The 16,411-nt window shown below is 42.8% G+C and overlaps 1 protein-coding gene across 4 annotated transcripts in view; it reads left to right on the top strand.

Moving 5' to 3' along the window:
* The window catches only part of GRID1 (glutamate ionotropic receptor delta type subunit 1), a 474,308-nt gene that overhangs the window by 573 nt on the left and 457,324 nt on the right, over nt 1-16,411 (top strand). For all 4 annotated transcript variants that reach the window (XM_015865985.3, XM_032445261.2, XM_085555004.1 and 1 more), the window contains exon 2: nt 1,646-1,801. In XM_015865985.3, coding sequence (XP_015721471.2) covers nt 1,646-1,801 — 156 coding nt within the window. The remainder of the gene's footprint in view (nt 1-1,645; nt 1,802-16,411) is intronic.

Here is a 16,411-nt window from a genome sequence, read left to right on the forward strand (position 1 = left end):
CCCCGGATCGCAAAGTTGGGGGCGAAGGGCGAGCTGTGTGGCCGGGCTGCGGGGCGGGGGCCCCCTGGCGCCCCTACGCGGTCTCCCGCGGGGCCGGGAACCGAGCTCGGAGCTGCTCGCGTGGGGAACGCTTCCTTCCTGCCCGCCGCCTAAAACAAACAGCCGCCTCCGGAACCCGGGCACAGAGAGGCATCATCTGAACGTGCTCGGAGGGAAAACTTTCGGGGTGATAATCCCTCGGTCTTCGTCCCCTGCCATAGCAGGTGGCAGACGAGCCGGAATGCGAGGGGGGAACTTGGCTGGGAAAGGGTTAGAGAGGCGAGGTTTGCGGCGGCTCCGCGCGTGTGCGTGTGGCTGTGCGCGCAACTGTTGTGGTTTGAGTAAGATCTCATTAAAACCCCTGGGCAGCGAGGAGGCTGGATCGGCGGGGGGAGGAAGAGGGGCATGAATGAGAAGCAAAGGAAAGGCTGATGTGAACTTTTGTGGCTTCTGGGAGCGAGCACGGCAATGTCCGCGGGAAGCCTGGCGAGCGCAAGCGAGGCTCTGCAGTCACCTCTTGGCTGGTGTCGGAAGGTACCAGCAGGAAAGAAATGAGGATGCTTAGAGGCGGAGAGGATCACTTGTGGAAGATGGTAGGGGAGGAGACGGGAGTATGGCCAGAGAATGAAAGAGCCGTCCTTCCCACCAGCCCCTTTGAGAGTAGTGGTGGTGGGAATAAAAGGAGAAAAAGAAATAAGAAGGAAAGAAAGAAAACCAGGAGGGGGCCGGGCAGGAGCAATCCTGGCTGGGAGAGCTCCGCCGGCCCGGGGAAGGGAAGGGCAGAGTGGGGCCATGCGGGGCGATGGGCAGCGGCTCCGGGCCGCCGCGGGAGGCTCCGCTCGGCGCCGCGCGCCTCCGGAGCCCGGGGACGCAGCCAAGGCAGACAGCATTGCGGAGTCATTAAGGAGACAGGGTCAGCCCTGACCGCAGCTGTAGGGGGGGGGGGGCAGAATGAGGTAGCCCCGCTTCGCCGCTTCCTGGCCCCGCGTCTTCATTGGGGGCGCGGCATCACCGCCGCTTCTCCCCGCCGAAACTTCATCCCGAGCAGCATTTCTCGATCTCTGGAGAACGCTCCGGCGAGCAGCAGGAGAGCGCCGTGAGCGGAGCAATGCGGTGCGGGGGCAGCGCACGGAGCTCTCATGAGGCCCCGGCACGCACCGGGAGAACCGGCAGCGCTTTACCGGGCCCGAGGAGAGCTTTGGCTGCCAGCACGACAGATCCCATCGCTCCTACAGCAGGGCACTAAGAGTAGTGTGTGCACACATGCTCGGCACAGGGCATCTTATGTAACGCACGGCGCCAGATGTTTTCATGTTAAGTGCATAAGCAGGATAGTGAAATGGAAGCGTTCAGGTGACTGGTATGTGTGGGTGTGTGCCCCCAGTCCGGAGCGCTGCCCCAAGGGCCGCAAACGTTGTGCCGTGAGCACAGGTTGGCCCCATTCCCACGTCCACTCCCATCCCGTCTCCGAGGCAGTGGTCGCTCTCCCCTGGCCTGCAGTGCAGCGGGATGCTCTGCTGGCATTGCGAGCCTGGCAGGGGCTGGGTACGGCCAGGGGAGCTCCGGGCACAGCTCTCACCGCCCTCTACCTCCTTGTTCCCCACAGGTGCCATTTTTGAGGGCAATGCTGCCAAGGACGATGAGGTGTTCAAGCAGGCGGTGTCGGATCTGAACCTCAATGACGACATCCTCCAGAGCGAGAAAATCACTTACTCCATCAAGCTCATAGAGGCCAACAACCCCTTCCATGCGGTGCAGGAAGGTGAGCCCCGGGGCAGCACGGCGCCGGCGGGCGGGGAGAAGGGTCCGTCCTGTTAGTGGGGAGGGAGTCGCGGTCCTGCTGCTCGCTTGGAAACTTTTCTTCGGTCGGGGGTTGGCGCTGTCTTACAAGGAAAGGGAAGGGACGGCGCGGTGAGCGGCTGCGGCGCCGTGCCATGCCGTGCCATGCCGTGCCGTGCACCGCCGCGTAGGGGCAGCCCGGCCTGGGCGGGGGGCATCCTCGGCAGAGCCGGCGGGGCCGGGGGTTCCGTGTCACTCCTGAATCTGCAAGCAGCCCTGCTCTCCGTTGCTTCGGCCCGCACTGGAATCCACGTGTGGGCAGGGCAGAAGAACGGGCTCCGCCCGGTGGGGCTCAGCCGGAGCAGAGGGGCCGGAGCGGGTGGGAGGATGGGAGACCGGTGGGGCAAAAGGCAGCGCCTGGCCCGTAGCATCGCTCCCCGCAGCCACTCGGGGAGAGCAAAGGTGCTTCTTGAGAGGGGAGCGAGCCCTTGCCTGGCAGCCGGGCAGGCAGTTGGTCAGATAGCCGGGCACCGGCTGGAGCCTTCCAGAGTTCACAAGGTCTGACAAGCAGCAACGTAGGTAATTCATTGCAATTACGTTTTTGTTTTTCTTTTTCCTTTTCCAAAGGGAAACGTTTAAATTAATCAACTTGCCTTTACAAATAAGACTTGAAAAATATATTGTTTCAGATTTAATGAAGCCAAGGTTAATTATGGCCTGTATTATTTCAGAAGCTGTGTTTTCCAGTAGTAATTATTCTAGAAACAGAGAGCTATTTATATACCCAAACTAGAATATTAAAAAAAATGATTCATCACCAGCCTTGCCCTTAGTTCTGCAGAGCACAGTGTGAATCTTTCTCTGTAGGAACATTTGCATTAATCCATATGTATTTTCATGTAAGTTGTGTACATGCAAATGATGGCTATAAAATTACACCAAACGTTAGTTTTCATGAACTCTAAACTGTTTCTTCTGCTGTCTTTTCTCCCCAGTGTGGGCGCTGGTTAATATGCGCACTCAGGAGAAACAGCAAAGTCTACCTTTCCAAGGGACCTATCTGTCCCATTAATGGGATTCCTCCTACTGCTCTGAAAGCTTAGTGAGAAGGCAGGGAAATAAAAATGGTTGTGAAAAAGAAGGGGATTTTAACACAAAACTCCTTGCACGTGATCAGACACCAGAGTGTTCATTTATTGGCACAGATTAACCCTCAGCAATTGGATCTTATTAACTTGTGCAAAAGCTCAGTGTCCTGTATTGGAGCTTGTTCAAATCAGTGTAAGCTGCAGTGTTTGGCTGGTTGAACAATTGCTTGCGACAGTGTCTCAGAGTAAAACTTCCTGCAGCTGTTCTGATCGCCTTGTTTCGGACTGATGTTCTTGTGGGTGGATTGCTTAGTTGTGTTGAGGGCAGGCAGCGCGATCAACTGCAGGATTCTAATTGATCTCCTAAGGTTTTCTGTTGTTGGTGCTATTGCTCTATTTGTTAATCTTGGAAATCACTGTTGAAAATCCACGCTGAAGCCACAGAAGCGACTCTGGCCAGATTTTTAGTCTATTCGATACAGAAAATTTGTACTGCGTGAACATCTGTAAAGAAAGATGTTCCTTCCTTCCAGGATGCTCATTCAGGGATCGTGCATCCATTGCATTCAGAATGGCTCTTTGATGGTCTGATCTCAGGCTGGAGAATTAAGGAAGTGATCCAAAGAGATATTGTCCTCTGTCTCTAGCTCATTAAGGCAGACCATGGTATTCTTCTGGGAGGACTATGAAGTGGTCCTGAAGCCTTTACTCAATTTTATGTCTTCTGTTGTTGGTTCAGGTCAGGTCTTTTATTGTTATTATTTATCTAAGATTTTATTTTCTACATTTGAAATGATTACACAGCACGCTGACAAAGTGATACGTGGTGCACCCAAGTTGCTGGGCTGTTTTTACTGTGCAGCGTTGCTGTGCTGAGTGTTTCTTGGTGTCACTGTGACTATTCAGAATCTCACCACGTCTCACTGTACGGATGCCCTGCTCATTTTGGTAGAGTATTGCAGATAGTCCTCAAAATAACCCGGAGCAAATCCTCTGCCCAGACTGCTTGCAGAATGTCGCTGCTGCTACATAAAACGCCCTGACATTCACATTATTCTTCTGGAGTCTTTCTAAACAGTGCCATGGAAATCAATGTTGCAAGCATTAGTTTCATAGCGATGGAACTTCTTACAGTAAAAACCAATCTGGAATAAAAACAAACCACCGTGATACTACTGCCAGGACACTGCATACAATCAATCAAATCACTAATATTGTTTTTATTGGAATAGTCTTACATGAATTTTTCTGAAACGACACAGTGAATTATTTTTTAAGGTCTTTTAAAAAAGTGCTGCAAGCTGGGACCTACATTTCAATGATACCTTGATGGTAAGATGATGAAAAATCATCTCTCTGTGTTATGGGATCTGTTACATGGGAGGAAGCCATTAGTTACTGATGGGGATGGTTATTGATGTATTTGACCTGGTGGCTGTTGTCAGGTGGAGAACTTCCTCACAGGTAGGAAGCATGGAAAAGCAGAAGCTCCTGGGCTTTCTCAGTAGATGCAAAGAAAAGCAGAGCAGAAAGGAACGTGTCTTTCCTGAATGGAGTGGTTTTTGGTGCTGAAAGGTGCGGAGAAGCGTTACAGGATTTTGAACATAGGGGCTGCAGGGACTTTGCTTTACAGAGAGGAGGGATCTGTTCTGGTAAGTTGAGGTGACTACAAGAAGTAAATAAAGTCATAGTCCTTTTTCTTCAGAGACTTGGTGGGCATTCATGCTAATGGTTATGTAAGGTGCCAGAGAGTAGAAAGTGACAAGAAGTGTAATTGTGTTCCATCTGCCTTTTATTTTGCCATAAATTGCAGAAACAAAATTCTGTTGTGCTATTTTGGCTCCATCAAGCTCACGTTTTATAACAAAGAGCAGCAAGCGTGTACGTGGAAGGAATTCCAGTGACAAGGGATGTAGCAGTAAAGAACAAAGAGACCCTGGTGTATGCATGAAATAGGACTTTGTCCGTTTGTGCTTGTGAGCAGGCATTGCACTTCGTAGCATATTGCTTTGGTGCATGTGGCAGTTACTGAAGGGATAAATTGTTTTTTCACTGGCTGTCATGGGAGAAAATATACGTGGGCAGTCATTGTTCTTATCATATGATTTTAAGGAAATGGACTGAAATCACTAATGTGGTGTTAAATTATATGTTAGCTTCCAAAGGAGGGCATGCACTCAGTTTCTGTTAAGTGATGGAGAAGGGGAGTAGTGAGCAGTTGTTTGTGTGCGGTGTGTACTTAACCTAGTAACACAGTGGTGGTTTTGTGATTTAAACGTTCAAATAAGTGCAAGGATATGAGAAACATTGTAAAGCTCTCAGTTCAAATTGGGATTTCTGAGCCTGCCATTGGTGTTGAAAAGTGATTCTTCACGTGACATATGGGTGGTGAACAAGTTTCCAGCCAGGCTTGAAAGCATGCGTTTAGACTAAATAACAAACAAGGTTAACGTGTAAGTTTTTAACGTGTCACTTTTGGAGGGGGAATAGTCAGCAGTAGGTCAGAACTGGGGCATAGGAAAAGCTAATATTTACCTTTCTTTGCACTCTTTGGAGAAGAGATCCCAGGGAGATTGCTATTCAGAAACTGTGAAAGTTTAAAGCCCTGTTTCTCAGTGAATGATGCTTACGCATCCATCGAGCTTTCCTGGAGCTGAAACTTGCTGTTCTCTCTGCATAGCAATTTCACATGAATTGTTTCTAATTTGAGCAGCCTTGTATGGATGCTTGTTGATGTTAAAATGCTGTCAGCTCTGGAAATGAGAACAAATTTGGAAAATCAAACCGTGATCTGAGATCAAGAATGGCGTTCCATAAATGGGTTTATTGTCAGTCCCATGGATGCTGCTGTGGTTTTAGAGTGGCTCAGAGTTGTAGATTATTTTATATGTCCGTTTCGTACAATGTTGGGTGAAGCTGATCTCTTATCATAGTGTATAGAACTTGGGGATGTACTTGGTGCAGTTCCTCAGCTGTCTTGGCTCAGCATGTATATTTCAAGTTACTACCATGGTTGCATTCTAACTGTTCTATTTGTTGAGAAGGTGTAAGCTGATGGGATAAGCAGTATGGGGATAAATCGGATGAACTATGGAACTGGAGAAAGGGGCTTATCAGCTCCATTGTTATTCTTGCCTTTATTTGACTGACTAAGATCCCAAATGAAGCTATACTTCTCATGTGCATGTTGCCCAGTAGCAAGGAAATGTGGAGGAGCAGACTAATGGTTTATTGAATCATAAGCATGTATCGTGGGATTTTTGCTCATAGCTTATTTTGCAGGCCTGGCACTTTGTCAGCTTAGTGCAGGTGTCTCTTATTTGAAACCCACAGGTGGGTCAGAATCTATCTTGATTTTAATAGGCTTCAGACTTCTGTTAAAGGGCGGTTCTCCACTGGGAGAGTTTAAACTGGAGTGGCTATTAAATACAGAAGAAAAGACCTAATAGAAGCTGTGAGAAGAAAACCATCAGTGATGGTGGTAACACTCCATTCACCTCCTGGTAAGGCAGATTCTGGACCATTTAAAGCTGTCAGATAAGTGTCTGTGTAAGTGCAGGGCCAGGCATTTTGTTTTGCTGAGCTATAGTTTCACATGCTCCAGAAGTAAAGGTTTTAAGAGTCAGGATATTTTAATACTAGAAGAAAAGAGTAGAGAGAAAGCAAAGTATAACAAACATAAACCAAAAATCTGGTAAAAATTAGTGAAGTATTAGATGTAAAAATAACGTGATTTGTTTTTATTTTGTGTTTGGTCTTAAAATCGTGCTTTACTGATTCAACTGCATTGAACTGAAGTGTTTCCATCTACCTAGAAATAGTTTGGTAGATTTTTAATTTGTTTTTCTCCATATGCTGTCTATTGAATTTTCCCTAATGGTTTCTCTTGAGTCCATCACTGCCATATAATGTGAACTTCATCTTCTGTTCTTCCACAGTGTGCTAGGGTACAGATTTCACAGTATTTCTTACAGGATATGATGTCTTCCTTGGAAGTTCTTGACAGAGCTATGAGCTCTCCAGAAAGAACATATTGTTATGTATAGATTTGCTAGTTTTAATCTGAGCTTTCAACACTTACTGAAAACCAGCCAGAAAGAGTGAACGTAGCGCATCTCTCGCATGGTCAGGGAGGCTTTGCTGTGTAACTACGCGTTTTTTCTACTAGTCTGCCGCAGTTAAAAGCTGTTGCTCAGTAGGGTGAATGTGCTTAACAGTTTTACCTCCTTGTGCCCTTCGAGACCAAACCAAGACTTGTTAAGGACTGCCACAGTGAGGACATCTGTGATGCTGTCATACCATTGTGCCTTTGATTTTATGAGCTGTAGTTGCATGGCTCAGTTTATTATTAACCAGTGTTTCACAGAGCTAAAATCCCAACAAATTTAAATGCTTATCTCTACCAGTTCTCATGTTTTTGTGATGCTGGAAGGAGGAACCTGGTATCTTCAGTAGGAAGGAGAGAAGCCAGCAGCCCATACAGGAGTTAGTTTAGTGCTGAGACTGAAGGCAGACTGCAGGCTGTGGGAGAATATCCAAATACATGTTTGTTTTGCTGTTTCTTTCCACTTGCAGTGCTTTACTCATAGCCACACTTACTCAGGTTCTGAGGTGCAGAATGTTTGTACATGCAGAAGGAGCTGCTGTTGTTTAAAAGCATCCCTGCTATTGCTTTTTTGTTTTTCCCTAGGTGTACATAGGTTAATTCCACTGCGGTTATATTATTATCTGCTTTTGGAGAGGTTCCCATCATTCTGGGCTGGATCTGAGCAGCCCAGGGAGTGAGCTCCAGGAAGTGTTGTATGTAGGAGTGCAGTAGGCAGCCAGGGCTCAGGGAATGAAGGAGAGCTCCTTGCTCAGCAACCCGAGGTAGAAGAGGCCTGTTGTGCAGACCATGGCAGTGTGGATGAAACCTGCTTTAGAGCACAGGAACCTGCCCCAGCTCCGCGATGAGGGGTGCTGTGCTCAGCCTTTCACAGCAGGTGTCATAGACTCTGCTTGCCATGAGATGACAGGAAATTCCCAAGTGGCTTCCTGCTTTCAGTGAGAAGATTTTCATTTTGTTCGAACAAGTTTTTCTTTTTACTAATTCCACCTACATAGCTGTGTAAGCTTATTTCTTCTCTCTCTTCTAATATGCTGACTAGCTAATGCCTTTATTTCCACATCAGGTTGCAATATCTGATGGTCTTCCCCACTGATCCTGCTGCCTATGGTGATCATTTATCAAAAATCTGCAGCTGGGTTTCTTACTCTAGAATTTCATGATGGAGAATATGCTATAACACTCATGTGGATGCTAGAAAGTATCATAAAAAGGATTAATGAATGTTTTCCATGGTTAAGGATTTTTTTGTTTTGTTTTACTTTTTTTCTAGAAGAAAATAATTTTCTGAGGGTTTTTGTTTGTCTTGGGCAGCTTTTCTCAGTTATTACTGTGGAGGAGGATCTGTAAACATGAAATGAGTGTACAAAACTGCCTCCAGTTAAAATAATGGCTAAAGAAGATGGTCATAAATCGTGCTGTATAAACTATATATGTGTGTGTATATATACATATATATATATATATATACACATATACATATATATATATATATATGCATGCACATACACCCCATACAAAGAATTTAATTACTAGACGTAACTGCAATGTGGCCAGCAGGGAGTCTGACTTGAGCTTTTCTGTGTTCAGAGTCTCACAGGCACAGATGAGAGGACTGACTAAGTATTATGTTTGAAACTGCATCTTAATACTTGTAGAATTAGTTAAATTTATTATTTTGATACAATTTGTCATAGAATGATTTAGCCACAGAATGAAAGGAATCAAAAGTACCCGTTCTTTCAGCAGGGGGGATAGTTGAAACAGTTACTTCAGGCTGAACTTGATGATGGGTACTGGATATCACAGTTCATCCTTGTCCACCACCAAAAAGCCTCCTGAAGGACAAATGCATCATAAAAAATAACATGGTTTCCTTGAAGCTGAATAAAAAATCAACAATTCAAGATCTTTGTCTCTGAGAACATTGGGCAAACAAAATTTCTTTCATTTCCGTAACTTTAAGGCAATAAATGTACAAACCACACGGAAAGTGATTCTTTTATGTTTTTCCTAATAGTTTGCATTCAGTTATGATTTGGAGGCCTCATAGTTGTGCTTGAAATTGCATTTAGGTTTTTGAGTTTGAAGTGCGTTTTATAGCTTGGGAGGTTTGCTTTACCAGGAAGAGTCTGTCTATGTGAAGTCCTGCTGATGTTGAGTTCCTTTCTTTTGACCCTGTTGTGGCATCTTGGTGCCTGCACGTTTTTCTTTTTTTGCCCCTTATATGATGATATATTAAGTTATACATATATTAGAATATGCAATAAGAATTAATATTGGAAAGTACCAGCAGGTTGCATTTAAAGGAAAAAAGAACCAAGAGGCATTAATGTCAAACAGTATTTGGCTGTATTAAAACACACAGCAGGGCTTCTGCTGCTTGACCTTACAAGAACTATTCCCTTAGTAACCTTTCATAAAAGGAGTAAAAGGACAGTAAGAAAACATTCTTTTTTTTCTGTATATTCATCAGAATAATATCTAAGCAATGACTTTCTCCTAAAAATTACAAGCTCAAATCAGGAAGCTCCTAGTGGGTCCAAGCTCCCATTGCTTGTCCTGTTTCTCAGTCCAGTTATTTATTCCTCTTCTTTTTAATTTACTAGGGTCTTTCAGATTTTAACTACTAGTAGTGCTGATACATTGCTTCTGATATCCTCAAAATCTTACACGCTGTCTGTCTTGTCCTTGTTTAGAAAGTGAATAAAGGATTTTGTATATAAGCAAATGTTTGTAAAGTTAATGAGAGTTACCTTTGTCAGCAGGTAAATGACTCTATACTACTACTTGATAATTAGAAAATACCAGTTATTTGCTGCTTGGCCATACTTTCAACGTGGAAACTGTGTAATGGCGTGGAGTGGCATTTCCACTCTATGTGTTTTCTTAAGCTTTCTGCTTCTGAATAAAGGTAAAACTTGGAGTGGGGCAGGAGGGAATTTGTTCCTGGGAGACAGAGACTCACTGACATTTTTTGTGTTTGCAAACCCTCAGCTTATTTTTTCCTTTTCTAATAAATTGCTTTACAACTCTAAAGGAAACTTTGTTCTAAAATTACCATTGTTTTGCATGGAATTTTAACTTTACTTTGATTCCAAGGACCAATGTTTTCCCTATTTTCAATCCTGCTTAGGGATATTTCTGGAATGGGAACAGCTATCCAAGAGGCTCAGAAAGAAGGAACTCGTGATGCCAATGGGGGTTAAAGTGCCAAGAGTTAAAGCACTTGGGAGGAACGTCTTGCAGAAGGGCTTTAGATAAAGCAGTATCTTTATCCACAGGTTAGCTCTGCCATTAAATGTGTTATGATGCTTTGGCAGCCGGTGGGGTCTTGCTTTGCCTCTGGATGGGTACTCACAAAATCACTTGTGCAGGCAAGCAGAAGTGCTGTTGTCAAGCATGATTAGAGACAGCCTTCTCAAAGCAGGTGGCTGGAGTCATCTTCCCCTCCCTTCTCTGCCAGTGGCAGTTGCTCTGTTGTGGCAGGGCTGGTTCACAAATGTATTTCTAAAGGCTTAACGCCGTATCATGTGTTGAGGACAGCTTACATGTTTGTGACCGTGTTGTGCCCTCTTTGCATTTACACTGCTGATTAAAAAATAAAACATGTCAGCTAAAGCTCAGAATCATCTGGGCAACGCAGTCAGTAGTGGTACCTTTTTCTTTTTGAGATAAATATGCAACCCTGCTTCTCAGACTTTCATTGCTTGTTCTGCTGTCTTTCATTAGAGTTTCTTTTACACAGTAGCCTAGTATTGTTCTCGGGATCATCCTTCTATTATTCATTTCATTTCTTCTTTGCCTTATTGCCAGCTCTTTGACTGTGTAGTTGTTGCTGGTGTCTTTATGCCTTGGGTTCTTTACCAAAACTCTAGTTTTTCTTTGCTGATGAGACATATACTTTCCTATGCCCCTTCCAGAGCTCCTCCTCATTTGCAGCCACCAGTCCTCTACCCTGTTTCAAATGGATAGAAGCACATTCATCATTTTAGCTCTTAATGAGCTCTGTCAACATAAACTGTTTCTCTGAATTTGGATGTCTTTTCTGTACCTGTCTTCTCTTCTTTGGCAGCATGTTGCTCTCCATGTACTTTTGTCTTTCCTGCCTTTGCTCAATGCAATAGATTTTTATGAACGCGCCTTTTCTTGATTTGTTGGATTATTTTATTTCCATTGTATTTTAATCATTGTGATGAGAACATCTGTGGGCAGCAATATACAGATGTTTGTCAGAGCAGTTTTTAAGGTTCATAAATAGTAGCTGTATCTACATGAAAAAATTAAGGTTTTCTCTTCTCCATTTACACCAAAAGAAGTGGAATTGCATTATGGAAATGAAATGTTTGTCTGGGAGACTTGCTGCTGCCTTTCTGTGTCTGCCAGGGGGATCCTTTAAGTTCCACACAACTTCCTCTATCTTAACCTGCTGAAGTGAGCCCAAGGTCTGTTGTGCAGAATTGAGTCTCTCAGCCTCCATTCAGTAATGGGACGTTTGACTTTCCTCTCTTTTTATTTTTCATTTTAACCCTCAAAAGTATATTTCTCTGACATCATAAGGAAACAGGGAATACACATGAATGAGAAGCCAGAGGTGCTCCTTGAGAACGTCGCGGTAGTTCAAAAGAATGATAAAACATCAAGAAGGTAAAAAAGAAAATTACAGCAGTGGTTGTAATTGTATTTGCTGCAGGGCATTCTGATGGCAGTGCTGACAGCTGACTGCATTCAGATTAAAAGGACAGTTTGGTCAAAAATGCTTCGTAAATGGTCACTGAACTAGCAAGCAGATTATTTTTTATCATAACTTTGTGCCTTTTTGTTTTCCATCTTGTTTTAATTATCTTCAAAGAGGGGCTGTCCTTAAGGCAGCTGAACAGTCAGAAAAGCTGCTGATGAGTATTTAAGAAGTGCAGTTTGTTGCTCAAAGGCAGAAGCTCATGCCCTGTACTCCTTGTGGCGTTGGGGCTCTAAGATGTATTTTGCCAGTCTATCTATCTAGCTATTTATTTATATTGGCCTGCAGGGAGATTATTTGTAAACTGGAGTCTCATCTCTTAAAGGTACTACACAGAGTTGGTGGAGTGGTACATCTTCAAAAGGAAGCTGTATGAGTAAGGCTTGGAACAAGATGCATTGATTGTGATGTTTGGTCTCTTTGAACAAATAAATGAACTGTTACTTAAAGTAGGTAACAGAGAGCTTATTTTGAGTCTCTCTAAAAGAAGAAAATGTGCTATAAAATGTTGATATTCTTTTGAGTTTGCAAAGGAGTAAAGATTACAGTCTGTAACCCGTGTCAGATTTGTAGTGTATAAAGTTGAGTTTATTTATTTACTTATTTATTTTCAGAAACCGCATTGCTAGTTGCCCAAGGGTGCAGTTTACCTTTGCAGAAAACCTATGCACAAAGTGTAAGTTAACTGTAAAATTCATACAGTCTAAAATAGCGTTCATGAGACCAGAGAACTACTATGCAAGGCCCTGGAGAGAAGTGTGTGTCATATGCATGACACTTTAGCTAGACAAACTCAAGTTAAACTTACTTCCACAATGATGAAGGAATAGGCAGAAAAAAAGACTTCAGGCTGCATAGTTCAGATCTTTCCTTGGTAATGGATAGGTAAGTTGGATCTTTTCTAGATTTAATAGGAAATAGGAAGAGATAATTTGAATTTGCAAAGTCTGAAAAGCTCTGTTGGCTCTGGTGCCTTTGGAAAGTGCATTAAGGCAAAATGAAGGTTTGTGTCAATTTGCCATTTAAATAAAGGTGTCTTTTTTTGGAGTTTTTTTTTCCGCAAGGCTTTAGTTGGTGATGTGGAATATGCTTAGAAAATACAAATGAACAGGAGTATGTAGAAAGTTCTGCCTTTTAAAAATATCTCTCCATCTCTTTAAAGTTATTTTAAATGTGTGACTTGCAAATAGCTTGTCAGATTATCAGATACACTGGGAAATAGTCATAAATCTCAGGGCTTGTAGTAAAATGCACTTTGAAACTGAGAATTTTAACTGGGTTATTCAAGGTTTGTGAATTAGTGCAGTGTTATTAAAGTACTTGAAAACTGATATCAGAGCATGGGACACTGTTGATATAATGCAAATAGGCAAAGGAAACATATTTTTTAAAGAGTTTTTGTTGAGACCACGTCAGTGGTTTAAAAAAAGACATGACGCTTTTGGACAGAAAGTCTCCTAACAGATATGACAAAATCATTACCTTCATGAAGGCATGGAGAAACAGGTGCAGTTGTACTTTGGCCTTGCTTTCATAAATCCAACTGTAATAAATCCCCCTTGAATTTTCTTAATGAGAGACTGTGACTATGAAGCGTGTCTGTGTTCTTTCTAGAAGATTACCAGTTACCTTTGTTTCCAGAGTATCTGTGTTTGCAAATAATGGCTCACATGGGAAAAAAGTTGCATCAACGTAATAGGCTGTTCACGGTGCTTAAAAAAAAGTGTGCTTGAAATGCATCCATCTGGAATAATGTTGAGAGTTAAACTGAAGATGGAAAATATTTGCTGACAGGGCTGGCCTCAAGGCATTCTTTTTCCTCCCTAAATGCTGGTAAAACTGCTTGAAATGTACAAACGTGCATTGAAGGTTGTCTCAAGATGGATATATTGGCTTAAAAATCATTATTCTATTCTCCCCACAATTTTATTCTCTCTTCTATGAGCTTTTATAGGAATGTTATTTTGTCTGCTTTTTTTTTTTTTTTTTTTTTTTTTTCCTATGGAAAATTAAACATACAGGAAGTAAAATAATTGAGAGTATTAGTTACCTTGATACAGAGAGATCAGCTGGTCTCCTGGATTGATCTTTACATTGTTGAAGAGGACTCTATCTCTGATTTCTGGTAAAGGAGAATTGCTAGATAAAAAGAAATGGTGCTCCCAGTGCAGTTTCTGATGTGCTTGCTGAGTCCTGTTCTTTTTAACAGGACAAGGAACATAAAACTTTAAGCTCGTGACCTCTGTAGGCATCCTCGGGATAAGAGTTTGGCCTTCCAGTGCTCATGTTGTGCTGCCACGTGCTTCATGCCTCCTTCTGACCTAGATTTGGATGTCTGAAGGAATTTTTGACTCTGTCCAGATGAGTGAGGACCTGCTGTTTATTTCATTTTGCCTCTGTATTGTGTGGATTGCGGTCTATTTCTTAGACTGGTCTGAACTATGTGACAGAACACATTTCTTGATATTATTGGGGCCAGCATGATGAACTCAAGGTTTTGGTTTCGCCTTTTGAGTCATGTAGTGCTTCTGTTTCTTTGGTCCTTTACTGTAGACTTTGGGATGGCTGGAATGCTTTCTTTAGTGAAGTACAGTGTGAAGGAAGAGAACTTGAGGTCTGTGGAGGTATGAATCCAAATCATAGTTAAATTGTTAGCAGCCTAGACACTTCACATTTAGATCCGACTTATGACTAATACAGTATAAATATTGTAAGATGATCCAGGTCTGGTACCAAGGAAAGCTATAGGTACTTCGTAGCCTTTGTTTCCTATACCCTGCCATGCCTATTAGAGCTTGGCATACCCATGAGAATATGCTTTTGGATGCATTTCTTTTTTTTTCCGCTCTGAGTTATCTTGGCTCTTCAGCCTCAGTTAGTGGTCATTCTACACCACAAAGGAATATTTACATATTTATTGAAGTCACTTGAAATGTTTTGCAGGTAATTGTGAAATATGATACTTAGTCCTCTCACAGGCAAATCCTGCTCATGGGAGGAACTCTGACATGGATTTAAATGCAGGATGACTCAAGGCATATGCAACGCAGGCATCTCAAGGGCTGGAAGAGTAGTGTCATCTTTAGCTCTAGTGATGAATGTGACTGCATGGCAAGGCTTAGTGCTATTGCTGCTGCCCCAGTAGGGTTGGGAAGTGAGAATGGCAGTAGGGAAGGAGCACTTGAATTATTTTCCCTTCTTTCACACCCATCATCAGGAAGAATAGGTTTCACCCATCTGAGTACTTGACAAAGACTTGGCCTGTAGTTTGTGCCTGTAGTTTGCGCCTTGAGGCTTGCGCCTCAGCTTAGCAGTCATATCATTTATGCCAAGTTTACAAAATGTTTCCAATATTAAAGTAGTTGCAGGGGTGGGCTGGTGTCCTGAATAGAGATGAGGAAATTGAGTGTTTTTGAAGTTACACTCATTTATCTTGGATGTAGGTGATCATCTCACAGGTGATGGCATTCTCATCTGGCTAAGGAAAGTCAAAGAGGTGTTCCTGGAGTGACTGCATCCAGATAAGGGATCATTTGTAGTGGACTTAGCTGACCAGTAAAGGCCAGGAGTGATGAATTTCTAAGAGAAAGGCTTGCAGTTTGATATAGGCTGTTCAGAATAGACACAAAAATCAAGTCTATAATGGAGAAAGTTTTTGGTTTTTTTTTAAGTATAGGCAATACATGCTCTAGATTGTCTTCATTAATTCCAAAAGTACCTACTGTAAGAATTATTATGGAACACAAAGTAGGTATTAAATCTGAGTGTAAAAATAATAGCTTTAAAAATTAATTGCTTATTTTATTAGCCATTAGCAAATAATTCCTCGAAAGAGGATCTGATCTGAACCAAGGTATTGACAGATCTTGAAGTCTTGGTTTGGGTTTGACAGCTTTTAGCTCTTTCAAGGAGAGCCTCTTTGCAGATTTCCAGTCAGTATCAAAAGTTGTTCTAATCTCAGAGCTGACTGCTGCACAATAGTAAGTAAAACCAGCCAGGCATGCATGATGGGGGAATGAAAACGGGCAGTTCCCTACAACAGGCTTCCAGGCTGTATTGCCAGCTCTACACCTGGAGCTTGATATCTCTTCTTAGGAATATGCTTAAAGCTTAGCAAGAGAAAGGGTCTATGAATTCCAAAATGCACACTGCGTTTCCTAATCTACTGTGGTTTTATGCAGATGATGTGGAAACAGATTTGGTAGATGTAGATGCAGAAACAGAGGGATGGTAGAGCTGTTACTGGATAGTACAAAACATACGGAAGATAAGAGTTCTGAGCCTATAATTATTTTTACACAGAAATGGCAATGTGTAACACAGTGTATTCTGTTTAGAGATTCGTCGTTAGCTTTTAAGCACTCTCAGCACCTAAAGGAGAAAAGAGCTTTGAAAAGGCGAGTAGGCATCTTTGCTCTCTTATCATCCTTTTGAGATGAATGGTAGGGGAAAAGCAGGGAATGCAAATAAAACAAAACTCCTCTTGTAAAAATTCATTCCACGAGATTTGGAACATTGGTTAGAAAAATCCTTTTGGCACCTTTGTTTTTTGAAGGCTGAACAGAGCATAGTTTTTCTTTTGTAGATCTTATATTATTTAAATTAAAAAATAATGTATTTTTTCAGAGTTTTCTACTAGGTGTGTCTCGTCTTATGCTGAGA

Source organism: Coturnix japonica, chromosome 8 (assembly GCF_054131305.1).
Source record: "Coturnix japonica strain WE chromosome 8, WE-NBRP24, whole genome shotgun sequence".
Lineage (NCBI taxonomy): Eukaryota > Metazoa > Chordata > Aves > Galliformes > Phasianidae > Coturnix > Coturnix japonica.